This window comes from Nannospalax galili, unplaced genomic scaffold, assembly GCF_000622305.1.
Source record: "Nannospalax galili isolate Female #2095 unplaced genomic scaffold, S.galili_v1.0 scaffold144, whole genome shotgun sequence".
NCBI lineage: Eukaryota > Metazoa > Chordata > Mammalia > Rodentia > Spalacidae > Nannospalax > Nannospalax galili.
In genome coordinates, this window is record NW_008353267.1 from 395,117 (window position 1) to 422,446 (window position 27,330).

The 27,330-nt window shown below is 41.7% G+C and overlaps 1 protein-coding gene across 4 annotated transcripts in view; it reads right to left on the reverse strand.

The window, feature by feature from the left end:
• Syne2 (spectrin repeat containing nuclear envelope protein 2) overlaps window positions 1-27,330 on the reverse strand; it is a 367,778-nt gene that overhangs the window by 262,634 nt on the left and 77,814 nt on the right. For 3 of the 4 annotated variants that reach the window (XM_029554761.1, XM_029554763.1, XM_029554762.1), the window contains exons 3-11: window positions 19,152-19,213; window positions 17,482-17,577; window positions 17,128-17,205; window positions 16,952-17,044; window positions 11,241-11,428; window positions 8,732-8,928; window positions 6,551-6,660; window positions 3,972-4,088; window positions 1,106-1,243 (exon numbers count right to left, since the gene is read on the reverse strand). In XM_029554761.1, coding sequence (XP_029410621.1) covers window positions 1,106-1,243; window positions 3,972-4,088; window positions 6,551-6,660; window positions 8,732-8,928; window positions 11,241-11,428; window positions 16,952-17,044; window positions 17,128-17,205; window positions 17,482-17,577; window positions 19,152-19,213 — 1,079 coding nt within the window. The remainder of the gene's footprint in view (window positions 1-1,105; window positions 1,244-3,971; window positions 4,089-6,550; window positions 6,661-8,731; window positions 8,929-11,240; window positions 11,429-16,951; window positions 17,045-17,127; window positions 17,206-17,481; window positions 17,578-19,151; window positions 19,214-27,330) is intronic. The other variant, XM_017802560.2, reaches the window with a different exon arrangement.

A 27,330-nucleotide genomic window follows, 5' to 3' on the forward strand; every position in this document is an offset into this window, starting at 1 on the left:
GGAAAGAAAAATGTTAGAGAGAGAGAGAGAGAGAGAGAGATAGATAGATAGATAGATAGATAGATAGATAGATAGATATAGACAAACAGACAGATTGCTCTTACAGAGCACCCAGGTTCAATTCCCAGCACCCACATGGCAGCTAACAACTGTCCATAACTCCAGTTCCAGGGGATTCAACACCCTCTTCTGACCTCCATGGGCACTGCATGACATGGGTACACTTACACACATGTAGGCAATATGCTCATACACACAAAATTAAAAAAATAAATAAATTTTTTAAATTTAAAAGCTGGGTATAGTGGTGCATGCCTTTAGTCCCAGCACTTGGGAGGCAGAGGCAGGCGGATCTCTATGAGTTCAAGGCCATCCTGGTCTACATAGTGAGTTCCAGGCCAGCTGGGGCTACAGGGAGACCCTGTGTCAAAAAGACAAAATAAATTTTTTTTAAAAACAAAGAAAGAAAAATCCAATTCAGCATTGTCTTCAATAGATGTACCATAAAGACTCAAATAGGTGGAAAATAAGCAAAGGAAAAACATGTACAATTCAAACAGCATCAGAAGACTGGGATCAGATGATGATATTCTTTTTTCTTATTATAGAAAACAGATTTTTACAAATACATGTGATTATGCATTTATGTCATATGCTGGACCATAAACCAAATCTTAATAAACTTAAAAGGATGAAAATTATACCTATATATGACACACGCAAACACAGGCATCCCACACGTGCCTTCTGGCTGTCCCCACCACTTCCAAGCATCTATTGATAGTGACCCATGATAGGAGAGAAGAGGCAGCAGGTCACATAAAAGATGAACCACCTACAATAGCAAACTGAATAATCTACCAAGGCAAACCGAGAACTTATGGCCAATGTAGCTTCGGATAATCTTACATTTAAACAAAATGTATAAATTTCTTTTTAAAAGCAAACTCCTATCTAATGTTATGGGGGAAAAATAAAAATATCCTTTTTTCTGATGAAGCATCTATCCTGTGTTCCGTAGAATTCCTTATGGAAGATGAAAGTCTTCACCCAACCAAACAATGCTGAAACACACAAGTGTTCTTGTAAGCAGCATAACAGTAACCTGGTGCGTGAGGCCAGTCCAGCCTTGTCTCAACTGCAGTTGATCTTCATTCAGTTCACACTCATTCCTGCTCAGTGACAGGACGTCCACAAAAGGCTGCTTTTCTTCATTCAGTGACTCCATGAAGGACAGTAGACTCTGCAATTAGAAGAGTATTTTAATATTTCATTTATTATTTTTATTTTTTTGCGTATGAATGTTTTGCCTGCATGTAAGTGTACCATGTGCATGCAAGGCCCACAGAGGCCAGAAGAGGGTGCTGGATCCCCTAGAACTGGAGTTATGGATGGCTATTAGCCACCAAGTGGGTTCTGGGGCATTGAATCTGGGTTCTCTGGAAGAACAGCAAGTGTTCTTAACTGCTGAGCCATCTCATCTCTTTAACCCCAAGAAGAGCATTTTAAAAATTGAAACACTTCATTCCATTTCTAAAATGTAATCTGGTATCTTAAAGTCTATAGCCAAAGGCTAAATTTAAGTTTTTACTTAGATAAAGGCAAAATTTATGAACTGTATATCTACTTTCTGATCTGGTTTCTTTCTGATAATTTGAGTACTGGAAAAATGGCATGGGTCTCAGCCTGTGGCTTTTGTTAGTAATACTGGATTTCTACTGGAAGGGAGTGGCAAAGCCACCTGGCTCTAGAGGATAGATCATGATGCCAAATGCGAAACTGCTCAGCCCAGAGTACACAGGAGAATGGCTACAGTTGTCACGCAAAAATGGAGGATTTTGTGTGTTTGAGACAGCATTTCATTCTGTGCCCCAGGCTGGTTTGATAGCTAAGGCTGGCCTCAGACTCACAACAATCCTCCTGCCTCACCCTCCACAAAAACTGGGAATACACACATGAGCCACAAAATGATTTTCAAAGTGCCTATGACTAATAATTGTGCCAACTCTCCCCAGTGTATTCTACACACACTAAAAATCACTTTCTCCCTGTCCTCAAAATTTCATAAACAAAACTTTCCTTGGTTTACATTTGTGTGCATTTGTATTAGTGTTTAATTCCATAAACATTATTTAAAACATTATATGATCATTGAAAATGTTAATTATAAATCACATGAGCTGAGTATTGTTGGAGGGATATTTACAGTCCCAGAATGATGGAGACTAAGACAGAAAGATCATTTGAACTCAAGATTTCAGGACCAGCCTAAGCTACACAGCAAGACCCGGACTCAAAAATAAACAAACAAGAGCTGGAGAGATGGTTCAGTAGCCAAGAACACTGGCTGTCAAGCTGGGCATGGTGGTGCACACCTTTAGTCCCAGCACTCAGGAGGCAGTGGCAGGCGGATCTCTATGAGTTCGAGGCTAGCCTGGTCTACATAGCAAGTTCCAAGTCAACTCAGAATATAGGGAGACTCTGACTGAAAAAGACAAAGAAAACAAAAACAAAACAAAAAAACAAGAGCACTGGATGTTTTTACAGAGGACCCAGGTTCATTTCCCAGTACCCACATGCTGGCTTGCGACCAGCCATAACTCCAGTTCCAGATAATCCAACACCCTTTCCTGACCTCCATGGGCATTTGCATATACATGGTACACTTACATACAGGCAAAACACTCCTATACATAAATAAATGAAACAAAATAACAATTTACTATATCTCTGACAATAACTTCATAAAGCCTTTAAGAAACATGCATCTATGATACATTAGTACATCAAAGATGTAAGTACGAATAAGGTACTGCGTATCCTGTCAGTATAGAGAATCTCACAGGAGTGCTAAGAGGGACAAGGCCCAAGGACCCCATGCTGTTCAAATCAAGAGGATGAGAGAATTTCTGGTCCTTTTTCAACCCCCTAATCCAAGCCTAATAGGGTGGCATGGTCCACCAAGTCATGTGATCCATTCAGTGTTAGGTTTGCTCCCTCTAAGCAATGGGGTACTGGAAGCACGGAGTGCTATGTAGGCACAGAGCAGCAGTTTCCTTACGCAGGACAGAGAAATGGTGGGAAATACAAACTATAGACAATGGGATCTAAGAAACCTTCACTGGCACCTTCAAGATTATACAGCTAATAATTAACTTGTCCTGGAAAATCAACAGAACGCACTAAAAACTAGACGCTGAGCACTAGACTCTGCTTTTGAGCAGCTCCATAACTGCAGATATCATTTAGTCCCTCTAAAACTTAGTGTCTTCACAGGCAAAGGTGAAATAGCACCACCAGCATCAGCAAGAAAAGACCGAGCAGCAAGGGGCCTGTCACAGAGCAAATGGTCACAGTACGATGCTGATAATCCTCACTTCAGAGGACTCCTGGTTGAGGGTCTGTACAATAATTCTGAGACGCCCAACTGACAACTTCCTGATTTTTCCTTGCATTCAATATTCATAAAGAAGGCATAGTCTATTCAAAACAAAGAACTGGAGAACTTTTTGAGCAAGATAATAAATCTTAGGCCTCATGGGCCATCTGGCCTCTCACAACTATGAAGGTTGCAGTATGAAGCTATCTACATACAGATAGCACTTAAATGGACATAGTTCTATTCTAAAACCATTTTATTTGCAAAAGCATATATCCAGGTTCAGAGGCTATGGTTTGCCACCCTGTGCTGTAGAGCCTTGTAGCCCGAATTACTCCAAGGACCAGTAATAGCAAAAAGCTCCATAGAAATGTAGAATCTCAGACGGTGCCAGGAACTCCTGAATCTAAGAGCTTATTACAACAGGAGTATCTACAAAAGCTTTGGAGACATCAACCATCCTAGAATTCAGCCCTGGGAACTGGGGTTGGTTTACTAAAAATATTTAAATATTTAACTCTTCCAGAGTTTCCTTAAGATATACTTGTGACTCTTCCCCAGAATGACAAGCAGGTGTTGCAGACACACTTACATGGTACTTTTTAAAGTAGGTCTCACTTGCGGACTCCTCCAGCATCTTCTGGAGTCTCTCCTCTTGAAGAGTTATCCAGATCTTAGCATCCTTCACCTTATCCTGGAATTCATAAACCTGCACACATGTACATGCACAAATATTTAAACTGTACCCTGCAGAGACTTGGTGATTTCTTTTAATGATAAAATTAACTTGAAAGAACAGTGAAGTAATGTTTTCAATAAACATCAATGAATCACTATGTTAAGGAGTAATTTTGCTGGTTCCTGCAATACTGTAAGTTTAAAATAGATTAAAACTGAACATCTTACTACACTCTAACAACAACAACAAAAAAAAAAAAAAAAAGCAAGAACATGCCCCTCCCCTTTGCCTACCCACCTCTATTTTTCTTCCATTTTAGGATTTCTTCCATTTTAGGAAACATTATTCGAAATCACTTTTAAAATTTTTGTATTATTTGTGTGTGTGTGTGTGTGTGTGTGTGTGTGTGTGTGTGTGTGAAGGGTGCATGTGCCACAGCATGCTTGTGGAGCTTAGAGGACAACTTTGTGGAGCTGGATCTCTCCTTCCGACTTTACATGGGTTCTGAAAATGAAATCTGGGGTGTCAGACTTGGACAGCAAGCATCAGGTACTTTTACAGCTGAGCCATCTCAATAGTACCCTAAATCACTATATAGGGGGCTCTTTGAAAGAATACATTTCAGTAAATCAAAATATGAAGCAATTCAGGAGAGGTTCCTTCCCCCAAAACAGCACTCACACCAAAAATATCCTGAGTAGTTTATAGATCCTAAAATAAAAGTCCTAAAGGTTTGGGAAGTGCTGTCCTGTAGAACTGAGGGTCATTTTTGGTTTGTTTGGCTTAGAGTCTTGCTTCGGGGGTGGGCTTCAGGGGTGGGCTTGCTTACATCTGGACACAGACTTTGTTGCTTGGGAGTAAATCCACCTTCCTATTCACTTGTCTTCCTATTTTAATAAGCAAAAATGCTGATAATATTTTTACACCCAATTTCATGGACAGTTGAAAAAATTTTTAATTTTATTTTTATATGAAGAATAATTGTAGCAGAATTCTAAGTGTCAGCTTAAATGTCATTTAGAATCAGCAACAGCCTGGCTCATGGACCCAATCCAACAGCTGGAAAAGCAGCCCAGTTCAAAGAAAACACATGCAAAGGTGTCCGAGAAAGTCATGGACAATGAATTTTAAACTAACACTGATTTTACTAAACATTTTACAAAATTCACAGTACTCATTTGTCTTCATGGATACAGAACAAGCTTCTTTTCAGCTCAGTGTTTTTTTTAAAAAATATTTATTTTTATTTTATGTGTATGCGCATTTCACCTGCATGTAAGTAAGTGCACCACATGCATGCAATATCCACAGAGATCAGAAGAGGGCACCAGACCCCCTGGAACTGGAGTTAAGGATGCTGTTAGCCATTATGTGGGTGCTAGGATCAGAACTTGGGTCCTCTGGAAGGGCAGACAGTGCTCTTAACCACTGAGCCATCTCTCCAGTTCCCCAACTCAGTGATTTTACGAACATTTCTACCCACATTGTGTGAGTGATTAAAAGGGAAACTGAGTCATCCATGGCAATACAACAGTGATTCAAAGGCATCTCCACAAACAAGGAGCAACAGGGCAGCAGAGAGCTGCCTCTATGTAAATTACACAACTCCATTCGCATGCAGTTAAAAACAAAAATGGGAACATATTTGCCAGTGTGAGGCAAAGTGAAAATGTGCTAAATCAGATGGCAATGCTACATAATTGTGTAATTCTAAAAGTTATTTAGCTGAATGCTTAAATAGCTAAATTTTATGGTATATAAATTTTTCAGTAAAGCAAATAAAAGTTATAATAGCGCAAAACTTGCTATCTCTAAAACTGTTTGAAAACCAGCTCAACCTAACTTTTCCTATACCACGTCTTCTAAAATTGGCTCCTGCATCTCACTGAAAGGCCAGTGTGTCTCAGGCTTAAACACCAGAGAGGGCACTATTGGGAGGTGGTAGAGACTCAGAGGTTGGGCCCAATGGGAAGTTTTATGTCATTGAGGATGCATCTAAAAGGAACCACGGAACTCTAGTATCTTTCTTCTGTTCACTCTCCTGGCTCTGCCACACTGCCATTATGATTTGCCCCCTTAGGCTGACCAGTGAATGAAAGCTCTGAAACTATGAGCTATGATAAACCTTTTCTCTTTATAAGTTGCTTATCACATGTTATTTGTCACAGTAACACAAAAATAATACAATGCCTATTTGGAAGGTGTTTTAGAAAAGTCAGCAAAGCTTGAGAAACTATCACTTTAACTTTTAAAAAATTAAACAAAACTTATTACTAATTCAACTAATTCAAATATTAGTTTCCTGGAAGGAACAGTAGAGACTAAAAAGAAGCATTATGGAATATTGTAGATGATAAAACTGTTTTACATCATGATTTCAGGTATGGTTTACAATATTTGTATAAGCTGCACATTTAAGATCTATTTGTACTTCAATTTTCAAAATTAAACCATTAGTACTATAGAAAAGAATGCACTGATTAGGCACTTACAAAGCATACCTCAGCTGTACCCCTAGCGCCAGGCATGTCCTTTGAATACTTTAGGAACTGCGCCACATAGGTCATGATTGACTTTTCATCAGGATTTACAACATCTACATCTGTAAAACACATCATATCATCAATCAGCTTAGAAGAGACTTGCCATAGTTCATACTCAAGAAGAGACTCTAGTATCATCCTCAGCCATGGGTTCAAGGGCTTTTGAAACTAACCAGTGTACCAGCCATGGTCCACTCTGCTCACAGAGTGGCCCCAACACTATGGAGAAGTTAAGAATGTAAATCTAGAAGCTGGAGAGATGTCTCAGCAGTTAAGAGCTCTGACTGCTCTTGCAGGGGACCCATGTTCAGTTCCCAGTACCCATATGACAGTTAACCACCACCCAAAACTCCAGTTCCAGGGAATCCAAAGCCCTCTTCTGACTTCTGTGAGCACTGCGCAACATGGGTATACTTACATACACGAGACAATACACTCATACACATAAAAAATTATAAAATATTTTAAAAATAAATTTCTAACATACGCTGAAAAACAAGTCAAATTCTGAAATACTTCTCTGCTACTTTATCTATGTATTAACATGAAAGACAACTAAACAACATAGGTGCCAGAACTCTATTCATAATTCTGCAACCTGAGGCCTACAGGTGGTCTACAAGAGCTTGGTAAAAATCAACAAAAGCATTCTTGGCCTACTTGGACTTCATAATAAAGTAAATCATACTTTGTTACTTATAAATTATGTGCTACACATGCTTTATGTAAGTCAAATCTATAATAAGCAACTCTAGATGTGTGTTTCCCACACTGTTGAGAGGTGGTCACTGAGTACTTATAATCTATACTCCTGCTTAGACAATATAACTAGACTTACCCCTGGGATCTGTAGGCATATTACAATGTTCTTTATACACCCTTCAATCCTATATACCCTTTGATAATTTTAAATTTTTTATCCTTATTTGTGTGTGTCCGTGTCTGTGTCTATATGGAGCATGCATGTGCCAGGATGCACATGTGGTCAGGACAACTTGCAGGAGTGGGTTTGCTCTTTCCACCATATGGGTCCTGGGGATTGATCTCAGGTCATCAGGTTTGGCAGCAAGCACCTTTACTCACCAAGTCATCTCATCAGCCCAACTTTATTTATTTACTTACTTATTCACTCAGTCACTCACTCACTCACTCATTCATTCATTTAGAGACCAAGTCTCACTATGCAGCCCTGGATGGCCTAGAACTATGTAGACTAGGTTAGCCTGAAACTCAGAGATCTTCCTGCCTCTGTATCCCAAGTACTAGGATTAAAGGGCTACACCACCATACCAGCTTAACTTTTTTTCATTTTTATTTTATGTATATGAGTATTTTGCCATACACATGCATGCCTGGTGCTCAGACAGGCCAGAAGAGGGCATTGGATCCTCTGGAAATGGAGTTACAGATACTTGTAAGCTGCATGTGGGGTCCTCCGAACTGAACCAGGTTCTCTGCGAAAGCCGCATGTGTTCTTAACTGCTGAGCCATCTCTCCAGCCCTGCAACTTTAATTTTTATAAATAACATGTTTATGTTGAGAAACAATATGATTCATAGTAGAGTGTTTTCAGAAAGAAACATTTAAATAATAATTCTATAAAGTTATTTTTAAATCATAATTTGAAAATGAGCTCTGTGACTATAACCAGTGCAGTTATTCAGGGTTTTCTGGTTGTTAACAAACACAAATGACTGAACAGAATAAATGGCAAAGTGTGGCCAACCATATATGGAGAACAGGGAGGCAGCAATTCCTGCTCTCCCAAGGGTTCAACTTCAGGAGGAGAGAGTGAGAAAAGAAATACAGAAACACGTGTAATTCAAGACTTAAAGAAGCAGCTTGCAGGAAAGACAAAGCTCAGAAATAATGGAGTCAAGGCATAATACAGAACACATTAGAAGGAAATTAAGACAAAGCCTCAGAGTACTTCCAATAAAGACACTGCTTGCATTTAGCTGTGGCCTCCTTCCCTCAAGAACTAATAGGTGCAAATTCCTAATTCCATAAAACTCAATAGAGTTGAAGTTAAACCTTCCTGAACTAAAATACACAGCTCCGTTTGCTTTCTAATCAGCTTTATCCTGGACCTTAAGACAATGATCATTCTCAGGAGAAATGGTTCTCTACCTTCTGGCTCTAGCAATCTGGGGATTTTCAATTCGTGTTCTGCAATCCTGAAGGCCTCTTTCAGATTGTCTTTGTTGGATCTGTGCCTCACACTCTTCATGTCGATGAGGTCTGGCCGCAAGGCATGAATGACAGCCAAAAAAGCCATCCCATTTCTCCAGCTTGATTTAAAATCCGTCACACTGACAGACTGAGACCTGTCACAACAGGACATAATATAGATAGTTAAAAACAATACAGCAAAATGCTTCCACAATCTCCAATAATAATGGAAAGATAATTCAGAGAATCAAATAAATGGTATAAATCAAATCATTCTAGGAAAAAATTTCATTTTAATCTTATTGTCAAATGAGAGTAAAAGGTCAAGTGTGAGGATCCTTAGAACACCATAGAGCATTAGTCCTCAGTGTGGTACCCCATCCTGCAGCATCAGCATCTCCTGAGATGGCAGTGGTGGAAATGCAAAGTCCCAGGCCCCTCTCTCTCTCAAGTGCCCCAAACTCCAGGTGTGAACCTAGAGTCTGTGCCTCTAACCCTTCCACCCCTGGTGATGATGATATCCTTTGTTCAATGGCCTTTGGCTGGAACCTGACTTTAGATGTCTACACATAGTTAATATCACTAGAAGAATCAATTACTTTTCTCCCTAAAGTAATAAAATGATTTATTGGACCAAATCCATGCCTAGTACCTCACTGAATGATGGCCCAAACTGCAAAAAGCTCATGATCTATTACTTAAGAGGTGCTGCATCTTAGTAAGCTTAGCACCAGCTCTACAACTGAAAACTAAGGTGGGACGTGGAGAAAAAATAAACTGTAGTAAAATATAGGACTTTGAGAGGGTTTGAAGGTTAGTTATGCACAAAGGAAATAAATCTGAATAGCAATATAATAAAGCTTTTCACACATGCTATTGAGAATCAAAAGTAATAATAATAATAAAATTGTCTATAGGAAATTTAAGAAAATGTCCATTTACTACCTTGTGCAAGGCCCTGGGGTTAGATTCCCAGAGTCAAAGAGAAAAATGTTCCTTCAATATATTTAAAACCTATAACGTGCACAAACACACACACACACACACACACACACACACACACACACATACACACACCCCTGTGTTTCACATAAAATACAGTGACATATATCAGCACTTCATACTTCTTCAGAAAGCTGCTTTTTGCAGTGGGCAGCAGTCAATAAAGACAATCATAACTTGTCAAAGTGCTAAGAATAATTGTGTTGAAGGCTCAGTTCAATTCCCAGCACCCATGTAAAAGTGGAAGGAGAGAACCAACTCCAGAGTTGTCCCCTGACCTCCAGGCACATACACTATGACAACGTACATATCACACATAAAAAAATAATAAATAAATATAAATAAAAATGTGTCTCTGGGCTCTTCAAGACCAGTTAGGAAACTGAGTTGAGTTCCCAAGGAATGAGGTCTCTAAATATAATCATAGGCAACACCAAGAGACAACTTGGTGTATCAGTTACTAATTTGTTCACTCACTCCTTCATTCGGCGCACATTTATCATAAACTCCCATGATGCTGGGTCCCAAAGACACACATGGTCTTGGACTGGTGAGATGGCTCACTAGGCAAAGGTGCTTGCCACGCAAGTCTGGCCACCTCCGTTAAATCCCTGAGACCCACATAAAAGTAGAAGAGGAGGACAACTCCACACAATTGTCCTCTGACCACTATAAGTGCACTGTGGCATGCTCACATCTGCACACACACACACACACACACACACACACACACACACACACACAATAATAATAATAAATCCTTTTTAAATGAAAAAATAATGGCATGGTCTTGACTTTTAAAGAACTTATTGTGGTGTGATGATTCAGCTTACAAGTTAATGGGATTTAGAATCACCATGGAAGGTTTGGGAGGTGGGAAGACCCTGTGGTACCATTCCTTGGGTTGGGGAACCAGGCTGAGTGAAAAGGAGAAAGCAAGCTGAGCACTAGGAGTCACCACTCTCTGCTTCCTGACTGTGCACGCAGCGTGACCAGCCTCCCCCTGCTCCAGCCACCACACCTTCCCTACCATGAAGGACTTTATGCCATGGAACTTAAGCTAAAATAAGCCCTGCCTTAAGCCACCTTTGTCCAGTATTTTGTTGCAGCAATGTCAAGTAACTATTACAAGTATGTAAAACTCTAGATCTAAAGCTACCTTCTACATGGATGGGGAAATTGTGCCTAAACACAGCTATTTAAGTACCACTTTACTTCTCCACAGTAATAAACCACTTAGACACAGCCAACTGGAATAAGTTTACCCATATACATCATCTTCTGGCCTTTGAAACCTGAAGTAGTTGAGCCCACCACCATCCACATTGGAAGATTCACTAGGAAATAAAAGTGTTTCCATGGATGTACCACCCAGTCTGCTTGAAATTCAGACCTGGAAATCCATGATGTGTGGATGGATACAGCTGCCCTGTCATGTCTCTTCTGGACACAGCAAACTACTTACATGGCGCACTGCTCCTGGGCCCACTGAAGAAGAGCCTTTTTTGCAGACAACTGCCATCTTGCTTGGGCTTGGGCTTTGGAGCTCTTCTTAGTCGGAGGACTTGAGGTAGGAGATGAGTTGGTCACACTCACAACCTCCAGGGAAGGTTGATTGTAATCACAAGAAAGAGTCCGGGCAAGCTCCTCAATCTAAGGAAAGCATAGCTGTTAACATATATAGAACCTAAAAAGCATCCTATAACAGGAACAGCTTATTGTGGGTGAAATGAACTTGAAAACCCTTGAACATTTGACATTTGGGGTTACGTTTTGGCTTTCCTTCAGTCTAGACGGGAGTCATCTCATACCTACCCAAGAATGGCATCCTATACATAGGGAAAGCAACCATTCATCCCCTGAGGAACCCACAGAGCACTGCCAATACCTGATAAACTAAACTGAGCTGTGAGCCCTGTTGACACAGTAGTCAAGCATCTTTAGAGACTGGGTCAACTGGAATGCATCTCTGATTATAAACCATTAAGAACAAAACTATGTGGGGCTGGAGAGATGGCTCAGCGGTTAATAACACTGACTATTCTTGCAGAAGACCTGGGTTCAAATCCCAGAACCCACATGGCAGCTAACAACTGTCCGTAGTTCCAGTTCCAGGGGATCTGAAAGCCTCTTCTGTCCTCTGTGGGCATTGCATGACACAGGTGCACTCACCTACATGCAGGAATAACACTCATACTCATAAAATAAAAATAAATAAAATTTTTATAAAAAGAACAAATGTACATTAAAAAAAATAAGCACAGAACAGGAAACATCAATAGCAAAAATAAAATCACCATTGAGAACGTGAAAAAAACAGGCCAGTAAGGTGGCTTAGCGGGTAAAGGTGCCTGCTGATTTGAGTTCAATCCCTAGAACATAACTAAGGGTGGAAGGAGAGAACCAGCTCCACCACGTTGTTGTCTGGCTTCCATATGCGTGCATGCCATGGCTTACATACTCACCGCTCCCACCACCACACACTAACAATAAATAAAACTTTTTTTACAAGAACATAAAGAGGGGCTGGAGAGATGGCTCAGTGGTTAAGAGCACTGGCTTCTCTTGTAGAGGACCCAGGTTCAGTTCCCAGCACCCACATGGTAGCTAATAGCAGTCTGTAACTCCACTGTTACTGTTACAGACACTGGCTGGCCTAGAACTCCCAATGTAGACTAGACTGGTCTTGAACTCACACACTCCCCGCTAAGTGCTGGAATTAAAGATGTACATTACCATACCCGGCTCAAATATTCTCTTTTGGACCCTGTGGACACCTACATTCACAATGGATACACCACACACAGGAGACACACACATATGTACATAATTTGAAATAAAATTGTCTTAAAAATTTGAAAACATCGCCGGGCATGGTGGTGCAGGCCTTTAATCCCAGCACTTAAGAGGCAGAGGCAGGTGGATCTCTGTGAGTTCAAGGCCAGCCTGGTCTACACAGTGCGTTCCAGGCCAGCTGGGGTTACAGAGAGACCCTGTCTCAAAAAGACCAAAAAAAATAATTTTTTTAATATAAAAGCATAATCCTCTAAGTAATTTAAGGGATCTCCCTACATATACGCAACAAAAGGAAGACCATGCCATGCGATAGAGGTGAATGCTTTCATACAGTGAAGGTGAGAGCTTATGAAACTGGATACTCATACAAGCTAGTAAACACAAATTGATCCAAACTTAGTATCTATTTCAATCTTAAAAAGATCAGTCCCTAAACATAGAAATATTTAATGTTTCCCTCCATAATTGACAGAAAAGCCATATGACCAATAATAGCAGATGTGCTAGATACAGGGGCACACACCGGCAGTCTTAGTACTCAGGAAACTGAGCCAGGAAGATCATTTAGGCTTGGGATCATTTAAGACAAATCTGGACAACATAGTGAGACCCCCATCTCAACAACAACATTAATACGAGGTGCAACCAACCTCCTTAGCAAAGTTGAGCTGGTCAGCATTGATTTGATAGGCATTGTACATAAAATGGCAAAAGCAACGTTGTTTTCAAGTGCCTTCCAAAGATTTCCCGAAGAGCTGGGGATTCAGCTCTGTGGTGGAGCACTTGTGGAACATGTACGAGACCCCAAGCTACGTTCAAGTGCTCAGTAGTCAGACTGATTAGCAGCCAACGTTTGTGCAGTGCAGCTACAGAACAGTTCCATCAGGAGAGAGAACTGTGTTGAATACTGGGGGTGTGACTAGAGAAGGTCTGGGATGCCAGCCGAGTTTTCTTTGTATTGTGGGTGGTGATGATAAGGATATGCTTAATTTGTGAAAATTCATGGCACTTTATGCATGAGATTTGGATAATTTTCTCTGTGTGTGTTAGATTTTAATGTTTACTTAAAATAATATAACAAATAATTTTAAAAAGTGTTAAAGTTTCAAATCCTATGTCATAATCCCACAAATTATCTTCCAGGGATTTGGGCTGTGAAATTATTAAGATTGTACACAAAAGTTTTTTTAATCTTAAGAGTATTATTCTTGGAATTACTTATAATCAGAAATAAATGTGAGCATTCTGGTCATCCATTAATGAAATATAGTACTTTACAACAAACACCGGGCCTTTATTAAAATATATGTAAATTTCTGGGCCAGGTCTGGTGGTGCACACCCTTAATCTCAGCACTTAGAAGACAGAGGCAGGCAGATGGCTGCAAGATTGAGACCAGCCTGGGATAGTCTACATAGTGAATTCCAGGCCTGCTGGGGCTAATGGTGAGACCCTATTTCCAAAAAAAAAGATACCCATTAGAACATTTTGAAAGAGTGTGAGTAATGTGACTCATGTTGTTTAAAATCTAGTTGCTCCTCAGTATCTATGGGAAACTGGCTCCACGACTCCTTCTGATACTAACAGCTCAGGATGAAGTCCCTTATATAACATGGCATACTATTTGTATATAACTTTGTGCATCCTCAGCATTGCTTAAGTCATCTCTAGGTTACTTATAATACTGGTAATAGCTAACACAATGGAACTGCTATGAAAACAGGTGTTACACTACATTAAAGACTAATGACAGCTAGGTGTGATGCTGCAGGCCTTTAATCCCAGCACCTGGGAGGCAGAGGCAGGAAGATCTGAGTTTGAGGCCAGCCTGGTCTACATAGAGCTCCAAATCAGTCAGGGTTACAGAGTGAGACCTTGTCTTTTTAAAACTATTTTATTTATTATTTTTATTTTATGTGTACAAGTGTATTGCCTACATGTATGTAAGTACACCTGTGTCATGCAATGCCCTTGGAAGTCAGAAGAGGGCGTCAGATTCCCCTGGAACTGGATTTACAGATGGTTGTTAACCACCGTGTGGGTGCTGTGAAATGAACCTGGGTCCTCTGCAGGAGCAGTCAGTGCTCTTAACTGCTTAACTGCTGAGCCATCTCTCCAGCCCATGAGACTCTATCTTTAAAAAAAAAAAAAAAAAAAAAAAAAAAAAAAAAAAAAAAGACAAAAAAAGTCTATACTTTTTCTATATGAAAAATGTCTATAAACATTTTTCAGAATTATGTACAAGGTTTGCTTGGTTGAATCCCCTCATGCAGGACCCATATGTAACTATATTAATTCCCACTTTATACATAAGTTATCTGAACAGCACACTATGAATGAATTTTGTCTTTTATTATCTCTATTGAAATTAATTATACTTAAAATACCCAGTTAGTATGGGGAGTGAGAGCAAATACCTACAAACTATCAAATTTAGGCACTTTACCACATTTGGTCCTGTTTTCCTCTCTCCAGTACCACTCTCCTCCTTTCCCAGAGGAAAAACCACAATCCTAAATTTAGTTTTCAACATCCACATGTATATAATTTTATTCCAAACACAAACGCACACAATCCTGAATATCTAAATTTTATATCAATTAGTTGTGCAATGTTCTAGTATTTCTAAAATAAATATTTATTTCCCTCCCATATTTTATAGCTATTTTTAAACAATAATAAGTAAGCACTCTGAAGATGGGTCAATTCTGGGTCAGTTGCAACCACACTGTGGTGGTAGTAATACAGAGTAGGACAGGTTTGAGCATTTGACATTTACCTTCCAAAAAGAAAACAACAGAAGTGGCAAAAGGCCTGCCACGCACCTTTCCTAAATGAAATCTGGGCTCCAATTAAAATCCAAACAAGGATACATTAAACAAACCAAAGGGTACTTGTCTGATTCTCAACTTTGAGGCTCCAAGTGTCCCAAGAACCCTGAAGATGAAACTTATTCTAGAAAAGTATCAACCACAGAGCCCATCACAAGGAACTAGTCACATTGTGTAGCAGAAACTATGTTCTCCTGAAATGTCTTCACAAATAGTGTCTTCTCTCAGTTCAAAAGAAAAACAGCTTTCTTTCCCTCCAATGGGCCTGTGGCTGCCGCCCTGTAGGCCACTCCTTCCCACAGAAATTTCCGGGATACGGAGGCTCTTTTATCCAACCTCTGTTTTTGTTTTGTCTTGTAACAGGGTCTTACTCTGCAACCCAAACTGGCCTGAAATTCCCTGCATAGCCCAGGCTGGCCTTGAATTCACAGCAATCTTCCTGCCACAGCCTCCCAAGTGCCAAGATTACAGTCATAGCCACCACACCCAGCTACTCGTGCTTTCCTTTGAGGGGCTGGATGCATCAGCCTTCATAACGCAGAGTACTGTGCTGGGATCACTGTGCCAGTCCACAGTGAAGGAGAGTGGGATAGGCACAAAGGACAGAAAACAGATGAGTTTGGGAACAATGGAGGTTTTCCCAAATAGCCCACAGTGAGGTAGGGTGGGTGTGATGGCTAATCCTGGGTATCAACTTGACTGGATCTGGGATTAACTGAAATGAAAGAGATCTTCTTGATTGGATCATCTGAAGCTGGAGGACACACCCTAAATGTGGGTGTTACCTTCTGATGGCAGCTGTACAAAAGGCCAAGGCAGAGGAGAATGCCTGGCTTCTTGCTGTTTGCCTTCTCTCTCGCTGGTGAGTTCATCTTGCTGCTGTAGACTGAAAACTAGCAGATCTTTTGGAACTCGTCAGACCTTCAGCACCAGATTGGGACTACTGAGACATCCAGCCTTGTGGACTGAGCAACTACAGATTCTCAGCCTCTCCAGTGTGATGCAGTCATTGTTGGACTACTCAGACTCTATCCTGTGAGCTAAGCTGCTAAATCTCTATACATATATATTCATTTTACCGGTTCTGTTCTTTAGAGAACCCTGACTAATACAGTGGGCTACCCACTAGGAATCCAAAGCTCCCCAGAATTCAAGAGGGAAAGGATATGCCCAGAAGTAACTGTGGGAGACAAAGGCACTGACAGTGCACAGCAGACTCACCTGGACGGCTTTTACCTTCCTAACGCTGGCAGGTGCCTAGTGGAAAAGTCACTGTTCAAAATTGTACTGAAAATCAAAAAAGGTCTATAGTCATCCTAAAAGGTCCCTCCTCAGATGAGTGAGACAGATGCCACTGAGACCAACGTTTGAGGTATCTTTAATATAGATTTGAAAGTGGCCTCTGCCACGTGCTCTCTGCCTACTGGAGAGTTCCAGAGTCCTTTTTCTAGAAGCAGCTCAGGGACAAACAGCGGGTGTCACGCTGACTTTGTCACACCTCCTACTGTGGGGATCAGAGAAGTAATATTCCTATCACCAAGCCACTTACATGAAAATGCAGTATAATCTTCCAAATCAGGCCAAGAATAATGGATGGGTTTCCCTCTACAATATCAGCAACATGGATATTTATTAGCTTGATCTGGAAACAGAAACACAAGTTAAGAAAAGGAAACATTCCATCAGACTGGTCCCTCCTATGACTTAGGTGTGATTTATACTCACTGATCTGTTTTTCAGGAATGTCAGGGCATGTTCTATGTTGATTCTACACTGAAATGTATTGGATCCTTTATCCCGAGGCTAGGAAATTCAAGCAAATACATTACTCAGAAACAGGAAGTGTATTTTAATTGAAATTTTGTGACTTTCAGCACAATATAATTTGATAGCATTTAGATTTCCCCTTTCCTATTCACACCTCCCCTTGTTGGCCCCATCCCATTTAATGGTCTCCATTTTATAGATAATAAGGCCTATAGAGTCTAATTTGTGTCCCCAAATGCCCTTCGATATGGGTCCATCCACTGGAGCCTGGTTAAATCCACCAAGTTTCTTGGTGCCATTTCAAAATCTTACCAACTGCTGTCCAGAGAGTACTTCTAACAGGTCCAGAAGGACGTGCCCCTTTTTAATGTCTGTGAATAAGTCAGATATAACCGAGGGAGGTGTGTGCTGCAAAAGAGAAAAAGAAACGTAACCATGCAAACTGTGGTCCAAAAACACTGTACCTTTGAGAATCTCCTAAGGAGTGCTGTGTCTTCATGAAAGCTAAAATTCAGCAGAAATTATCGTTTAATTAAAAGGATGACACAGAACATGCAAGGTTCCATTTCAAAGCCTGGTGAGAAAGATCTCACAGAGATCCATCTGCCTCTGCCTCCCGTCTCAACCTGGTCTACAGAGCAAGTTTCAAGTTAGCTGGTGCTACAGAGGAAGGAAGGAAGGGAGGAAGGGAGGGAGGAAAGGAGGGAGGGAAGAAAGGGAGGAAGGGAGGGAGGGAAGGAAGGAAGGGAGGGAGGGAAGGAAGTGAGGGAGGGAGGAAGGAGAGGGAGGGAGGGAGGGAGGAAGGAGAGGGAGGAAGAGGAAGAGGAGGAGGAGGTGGTAGAGCAGGAGATAGAGGAAGAAGAGGAGGAGGAGGAGGAAGAGAAAGAGGAGAAGGAGGAGGTGGAGGAGGAGGTAGAAGTAGAGCAGGAGATAGAGGAAGAAGAGGAGGAGGAGGAAGGAGGGAGGGAGGAATCCTAAGGGTTTGGAAGATACAGGTCAATGACAGAGCACTTGCCTAGCATGCAATGGGCCTTGAGTTCAATGCCCAGCACCACAAGGACTGAAAAAAAAATGTGAGGTGGGTATGGTAGCCCTTCTGGAGTCTCAACTACAGACTGAGATGGGTGAATGACTTGAATATAGGAGTTCAAGACCAGCCTGGATAACATAGCAATACCTCATCTCAAAACATAAAATTTTAGGGGGCTGTAGAGATGGCTCAGTGGTAAAGAGCACTGGCTGCTCTTGCAGAAGACCTGGATTTAAATCCCAGCACCCACGTGGTTGCTAACAACCATTCATAACTCCAGTTCCAGGGGATCTGACGCCCTCTTCTGTCCTCCTTGGACATTGCATGACACTTGCATACATGCACACAATACACACATATACATAAAGTAAAAAATAAATAAAAATAATAAAAATTTTAAAATAATAAAATTAACTTGAGCACAACTGGTGATCTATAGTGTACTGTTTCACTTAGCCATGATTTAAAAGCAGCAAATGTCATGAACATTCATAATTGTTACATTTAATGAGCTTAGGATCATGTCTAACATGCATCACTCAATACAGACAAATATCACATTATTATGTCATTTGATGAAAGAAATTCTACCACTTTAAATATTTTTACAGCACTGTCCAGATCCTTAACAAGCGCCTCTTTCTTGTACTGGGAAAGAATAACAAATACGCCAGAAGATCGGGGTGAATGTTAACATTCTATTATGAAAAGACATTCCACAACCTCCTACATGTCATCAGTGCCATCCTGCATTGTAGCCAAGGCTGGCCTTGAACTCTTGATCCTCCTGCCTCCACCTCCCATGTTCCAGATTCACAGGTGTGCTGCCCCACCCCCAACCCTGCGCCCCCACCTGGCTGATGCATTCTCTCAATGGCCTCCTCCAGCAGAAGCTGAGAGACTGAGAAGGCAGTAACTGTCTTTACAGTTCAATTTGCTCTTTCCTCCTCACCTTTGCCAACTGTGAGTTTATCCAGCAGGTGAAGGTTTTCTTCTGAGTGTCTTCCTGCTCAGCTACAAAAGAAAAAAACATCAGCAATTACAAAATGAGCCATCCAATTCCTTTGGAATCTAGGAAAGCATCAAAAGTCTGCCACTCTGGGAAGGTCTATAGATTTCATCAGACTAAATTTCAGATGGTTAACCAAACACTGTTTGGGCATAAGAGAAGACATGAGGAAAAATTTTTGAAAGCCACAGGTTAGCTGACAAGAAATAAATTTTTTGTTTGTTGATTTTTTTTTTTTTTTTTAAGACAGGGTCTCACTGTGTAGCCCTGGTTAGCCTAGAACTCACTATGTAGATCAGGCTGACCTTAAACTCAGAGAGGTAAGTCTGCACTGCCCTCCATGTGCTGGGACTAACAGTATGCACCACCATACCTGGCCATGAGATGCTGGGTTGTTGTTTTTGTTTTTTAGTATTTTATTTATTATTTTTATGTTACATGTATGAGTGTACTGCCTGCATGTACATAAGTACACCTGTGTCGTGCAGTGCCCATGAAGGTCAGAAAATGGAGCTGAATTCCTCTGGAACTGGCGTTATGGATCGTTGGTAGCCACAATGTGGGTGCTGGGAATAGAACCTCAGTCCTCTGCAAGAGCAGCTAATGCTCTTAACTGCTGAGCCAGCTCTCCAGCCCCGAGATGATGGTTTGTTTGTGTTTTTTTTTTTTTTTTTAACTAAGAAAACAAGTCTGTTCACAGCCTTGTACTGTTCAAGGAAATATAAAAAATCAGAACAGTTCCTGACCCAGAGCATCAGGATCACCCTAGGACATCTAGAGATCTTTTCAAGGGTTTACAAAGTCCTTGTAGTTTGGCCTTGCCATTTATCAAGCAAATTTATCACGCAAAATATACTGCTATTTAGTTAACTATAAAGCAGTCTGGATTCGAATCCCATTCTGGTAACCAAATGACCATGTGACCTTAAACAGCGACCTTGTGTAACAAGAGAATGACAGACATCTCTGGAGGCTGTTTAGAGAGGCAAATAATTCACCTAGCGTACTTGGCACAGACTGGCACATAGCAAATGCATAAGGCATGCTCTCATTAACCAGACAGGAGTTAGGGTTGGGGTTAGGATGAACATTCAGAGTCTATACTCTGCTTCCTCTCTGGGCAGGGATGGCCCCACCAGCATTCCAATCCCTCCATGTCAGGAGACATTCTCAATTCCCAGAGACGCCCACACAAGCACTGAGCCTCATTTCTTCCCCAGCCCTCCTCATACTCCTGCTCTCTGGCTGATGCTCACAGCCTTGCTGCCACTAGTGACCATGAACTCACCACATCTCATCACCCTGACTTCTACTTCACCTACAGCAGTTAAAATACAGAGATGCACATGGCATAAACACACAATGCACACACATGCTCACCAGCCTCCATTGTACACCATCACAGACACAGCAGGTTCATTACCAGAACTACAGCTCCTCTATAAGCTCAGAGACATTCCCCTCTCTAAACATCTCCCTCCAGCTCTGAGCTCTCTCCTCTGGTGCCCAACTCCAAGAGCCCTTTGAGCCCCTTAGTAATCCCAAGCCACTAACTGTCAGCTTTTCATTATCCCTCACCCTCTCGATAGCCCTCCTATCTCCTTTATCCATCCTAAGTCTAATGCTCAGTTACTGCCAATATTCACATGCATCTCATCTGTCCTGTATTTGGCACTCTTTTTTCCATGCACCTCAACATACAGGTGTGCTGCTGCATGAAGCCCAGGCAAACCCCACCAGTGATAAGCAGTCTCACCAGCACCCCCTGATGGACCCTCAAAGCTGCCCAACAATCACAATTGATAACTCACTCCCACCCCTGGAGGTGTAAGCAATTTCACATCTCCTTCCTCGTACACTCAATACCTCCCCTCCTTCACTCATATACTCCTCTGAGACCTTTCTTTGTTGTTGTTTGTAGGGCATTAATTGATATAGGAAGATTCAGCCCATTGTGGGGTCCTAAACTATGTAAGAGCTAGATGCAATCAAGCAAGCAAGGATTCGTTTACTTTCTTTGCTCTTGCCTGGGGTCGTGATATAAACAGCTGCTTGAGATCCTGCCTTAACTTCCCTGAAGGAATGGGCTGTAACGTGGAATTGTAACCCAAAGACTCTTTCCTTCTCTAAGTTGCTTTTTTGCTTTTTGGTCCGGTTATTTTATTAGAGCAACAGAAATAAAGCTAGCACATTGTTCTTTGTTTTTTGTTTGAGACAGTGTCTCATGTAGCCCAGGCTGGCCTCAAATTCACTGTATAGCTGAGGATGACCTTGAACTTCTGATCCTCCTGCCTCTATCTCCCAAGTACAGGGATTATGGGGATCGAAGCCAGAGCTTCGTACAAGCTGGGTGAATACTCTACCAACTGAGCTACATCCCCAGCCCAGGAGCCCTTTCTTCCTAAAACATTCAGCAGTGATGCCATTCCCCATCTAACAGCCTTCTCCAAAGCACTCCACTCCAACTTGTTGGCAAACATCAACGAGCCTTGCCCGGGCCCAAAGCAAACCCTCCTTTCATCTACTAGATCCTATCGCTTTTTAATGACTCAAGGGTATTTTGCTCCTTTCTCTTCCATATCAGCACAGACACATACTGTTAATTCTCCCATTGAAAATAAAAACCTCTCTTTGCTCCTGTTCTCCATCAGCACTTCTTCAATTGTTTGCTCTCCTTTGTGGCAAAACTCAAAAAGAATTTATGCTAACTGTCCGTAGGTCCTCTCCTCACACACTCTTAATTAGTCCCACAGTAGTCAGACCCTTACTATTCCACTGATTTGCTCTTACCCAGGTCACCAGGAGTCAAGGCCATCAATGATCCCCCTTCTCACTAAAACCTATGGCTGTGTCAAGGTCATTAATCCCTTTTGTCACTGAAACCTAAGGCTGGTCTTTAGTCTTCATCTTCCTGGACCACCCAGCAGCACCCTCAACAGAAGACCGCTGTCTCCTATTCCCAGAACCCATAGTCTCCTTTTCCTCCTCTATCACTGCCTGGCTCACGTCTTCCTAATGCCTTGAGAAATCCTCTTGGATCCATCTTCAAAACATACTCTGGGGCTGGGGAGGTAGCTGGGTTGGTGAAGTGTTTGCCTTGTAAACAGGAGGACCTGAGTTCAATCTCTGGGGCTTATATTAAAAGAAACAAACAAACAAAAAAAGCTGGCCATGAGGTGCACACAGGCTCCAGTGGTATAATATAGATAAGGAAAAGAAGGTATATCCAGAACACGGGTGTGTGGGGGGGGGTGTCTGTCTGTGTGTGTGTGTGTGTCTGTGAGCGTCTGTGTATCTAGTTATGTGTACATGCATGCGGAGGCCAGAGGACAACCTCGGATGTTGTTCCTCAGGTGGTATCTAATTTATCTGTTTATTTATTTGAGACAGAGTCTCTCACTGGCTTGGACCTGCCAAGTATAGGCTGGGCTGGGTGGCCATGAGCCTCAGAGATCTACCTGTCTTCACCTCTCTAGCTCTCGCATTATATGCACGCACCCCATGGCCAGACACAGACACAGACACACAGACACAGACACACAGATAGACACAGACTCACAGATAGACACAGACTCACGCGTGCGTGTATAAACACACACACACCCCATGTTCTGGACATACCTTCCTTATCTATATTACACCCTCTTCCTGGGATATTGTGATGTATTCCTACCAAATTTAGGCCCTTAAAATGTTTTAAATTTGATGAGTATTCAGAATTATACAATGTCGTAATTGTCCAGTAAGTTTACTGTAACTAACTGTAAGTGATGCGCTCAGCCTCACTATAACTTTTTCCTTTAAAAATCCACCTGCATTTCTATGCATTAATTCAAGCTCATCATAGTTCAATGACTTACACATTATAGGGTGGTCAGTAATTGTTACCTAAATTGAACTGGGTTCTGACAAGCCAACTGGATACTTTGGGGGTTTGAGAGAGAATGTTGTTTTATTTCATTTTGTAAAAGTTATAAGAACCACAGTTTCATCCTATTATTCAGAAAGTCACTAAGTCTCTGGAATCAGATGTTTTCAGTATTTTTGCTTTCCTCTCAGTAGATGATAAAACAACTTTTTAAAAATGTTTTATTTATTATTTATATTTTTAGTGTATGAGTGTTTTACCTGCATGTGTGTAAGTGCACCTGTGTTGTGCAACGCCTGTGAAGGTCAGAAGAGGTGTCGGATCCCCTGGAACTGGAGTTACAGATGGTAATTAGCTGCCATGTGGGTGCTGGGAACCGAACCTGAGTCCTCTGCAAGAGCAACTAGTACTCTTAACCCCTGAGCCATCCTCCAGCCCCCAAAACAACTTTTAAAAATGTACTGAGCTTATGAGAAATGCATTGAGAGCTACTTTGTTTTTAAACAGGGAGAAAAAAACTGGAGAACAAGTTTTTATGGTTCTAAGATCAAGTTACATGAATAACACAGTGTACATTTACCAAGCTAGACAAGACCTATCCAGCCCTAACTATAAAGCAGAAGTTCAAAATAAAATAAATAAAAAATAATAGTAAAAGAAAAAACAACCTTTTCTTTATCCTCAAAGGTTCAACAGAGTCTTCTTTCTAGGAGATAAAGTATGAAAAGGCAACTGAGCAGGAATATCACCAAACCTAGGAGACCAAGTCTGCCTAACTGTAGGGAAGACACAGGGGGAGGAGGAAGGAAGAGTTCACATTAAATAACCTTAGGGGCAGAATGTGGCACAAAGCCAGGTTCGGTGTGAGCATCCTCAGCCTCGGAGGCTCAGTACTCTGTGTCGCTCTGGAAATCACATCATTTGAAGTGTACCCCCAACAAGAGGAGCATTCATTTTACGTCCATGTGACATTAGACAAAACAAGTCTTGGGACTGAGCACACTGGGGTCTCTGAGCTTTCCCAGGCTGAGAAAACAGACACCAGAATCAAGGTTCTCACTAAATGGCTGAAAATACAGCACCTAATCTGCGGTTACACCGAGGAATAATCCCTGACCAACACACAAACCTGAATGAAAACGATCAAAAATCAAAATGTTCTGAAAGAAACTTGAAGTTGTATCTCTGTCCTGATTTGCTCAAACCCAACGAAACAAGGGAAAGGCAGCAAGAGCAGCAGGGCGCCGAGAGCCAACGGTGCTTCCTTCCTTTCTCAGTAGACAATCACGGCACAGAAGAGGAGGTCTTGGAAAGGGCTCTTTGTGGCCTCTTAAAACTCACTGTCCAAACACACGTCTCTCTTCAGCTGGGAAGTTGGAACCCTTTAAATGCAACAAGGACCTTTTGCTTATTAGCAAAGATATCCCAGGTGCAATTAAACACCTTCCCAGAAGCTCCAAAGGCAGCTTCTAGCCACACCATTGATCCTTTAGCACATTTAACACATTTTCATCCTGCCTTGGCCCAGAATAGCACAATTAATTCCACAAGAACCAGAGCCAAACAGCTCACCCTACGCCAGGAGAAATAACCTTTTGTTCTTTTGAAGGCTGACCCACTGGGAGCAAATCATTGACAGCCACGTGCTTAAAGCAACTTAATACAACTCCCCCTAGAATGACATCTAGAGAACAGGTCCTTTTAATCAGCAGATGGTAGGGGAGGGGAGATAAATAAAGAGAATAATAGAATAATGTATTACAATGCTGAGTTTCTACAAAAATGCTAAGAAATGGAAAAATGAGAACTTACCTTGACTTTAGAGGCAAAGAAGAAATATATGCACACAGACAGACAGACACATAGCCAGTTAATATAAGTATCTTTGATTATCATTCTTTAAAACTACTTGACTGAATGAAAAGGGAGGCAAAGATTTTCTCTTGGTATCATTACCATAAAAATACATTCCTCCCATAGCTTGCTCTTATTCAGTCTGCCTTTTGTGAGCTGGCAAAGCATCTCCTCAGCTAGAAGGGAACTGAACTGAAAATAAATTAGTTGAAACTTCAGGGCATGAGTTCTAAGCTCATTATAAATTAGCTCATTATGAAACTACCATGGTTACTAGCTGTCAGCAAGGCCCCAAAATCTCCTATAGGTTCATCTATGTTGCCAACTTCAGAAGTCCTACTGTAGTAAGTCAGTTCCTTGAGGCCTGCCACATACTTTTCTACCCTCAGCAAAGAGCCATCACACTGAAGTGTGACATCTCCCAGAGCAATCAATCAATTAAACTATCTATAGCATCACAGCCCAGATTCATTGATCTTTCATTCTCCTTATTAAAATCTGTCAATCGTTCCCTAATTTCTTACTGAATAAATTGTAAGTACCTAGCCTAACATTCTCCACCACTAGTAATGTACTTCCAATCTACTTTATGCATGTGTGCACATGTGTTGAGGGTAGGGGTGCACATGTATGTGTGTGCACTCATGTGTATGGAGGCCAGAAGTTGGCATCAGGTGACTTCCTCAATAGGTCCCCACCTTATCTTTTGAGACAGGGTCTCTCAATGAGCCTGAGGCTCACTGATTTGGCTAAACTCTCTGGCCAGCAAGTCCCAGGCATCCTCTATTCTCCTCTTCCTCAGCTCCAGGCATGTGCTGCATCCAGCTCTTTTCATGGGCTCTGGGGATCTGAACTCAGGATCTCCTGCTTGCTCAGCAAGCACTTCACAATTGAACCATCTCCCAATCTCCTTTATCTCATTATCTCCTACAACTTCTCTATTTCTGATCTACTTCTCCAGCCAAGTTGGACCATATACAATTCCTGTTTTGTTTCCCCACTTCGCACGGCTATGTTGTACACCCTCTGGAGTAGCCAATCTGCCCCCACTTCCTTCTACATCCATAGAAACCTTGGCATTTGGCAGAATGCAGCAGGTGGGCATTGGATTGACATTTGTTAAAATAAGATTGTTCCCTGTTCAAAATTCTTAAGTGATCTCCTCTGGCTCTGGTCTCTGACAATACTTCAAGTGTTTTCTGGTTTGTCTCATTTGGGGCTCCCCTCTCTTGCTGAAACAGGGTCTCTCTGTGCTGCTCAGGCTAGTCTGCACCTTTTGAGCATAAGTGACTCTCCAGTCTCAACCTCCTTAGTTCTGGGATCACTAATGTGTCAGCACATTTAGCTTTTTTGGTTCTTGAGCAATGCTAGAGATGAAACCCGAGCCTCCTGAATGACAGGGTCTTTTGTTATTGTAAGTTATAAATCCCTAATCAAAAAAATCTGAGAAGGGGTGGGGGGTGCTAAAGAGATGGTTTAGCAATTAAGAGCATATACCGCTCTTTCAGAGGACCTGGGTTCAGTACCTAGCACCCACATCGGGCACCTTGCAACTGTCTATAACTCCAGCTCCAGGGGATCCAACACCTCTGGCCTCCAAGGGCACCTGCATGCACACATACACACATATACACACATGCACAATTTAAAACAAATCTTTAAATAAATCTGAAATCCCAAATGCTTCAAAATCCAAAAGGTTTTTTAAAATAAAATTTTTTGATTTATTTTTACTTTTTATGTGTATTGAGTGTTATGCCTGCATATATGTAAGTGTACCCGTGTCATGTACTGCCCTTGGAGAACAGAAGAGGGCATCAGATACCCTGGAGCTGAAGTTACAATTTTAGTTGTGATGTGGGTGCTGGGAATGCAAACCCAGGTCTTCTGCAAGAACAGCCAGTGCTCTTAAGAGCTGAGCCATCTCTCCAGTCCAAAAATCCAAAAGTTTTTAAGCATGGATTGCACAAGTAGAAAAATGTGTATCATGTGTGCTGGATAGCTTTGACACACCTACATAGAGGAGGGAGCCTTAGGTGGGGAATTTCCTACGTTGGACTGGCCTGTGGCCATGTCTATGGGGCATCTTCTTGACTGTTCAGTGATGTGGGAGGGCCCAGCCCACTGTGGGTGATGCCACCCCTGGGCAGGTGGTCCTGTATTATACAAGAAAGCAGGTTGAGCATGGGCCAAGAGAGCAAGCCAGTAAGCAGCATTCCTCCATGCCTGTGCTCCAGCTCCTGCCTCCAGGGTCCTGCCCTGAGTTCCTACCTTGGGCTCCCTGATAAACTGCAACCTGGGAGATGTAAGCCAAAGAAACCCTTTTCTCCTCAAATTGGTGTTGGTCAGAGTGTTTTGTCACAGCCATCGAAGGCAGAATAGACCACCATGAAACTTTGT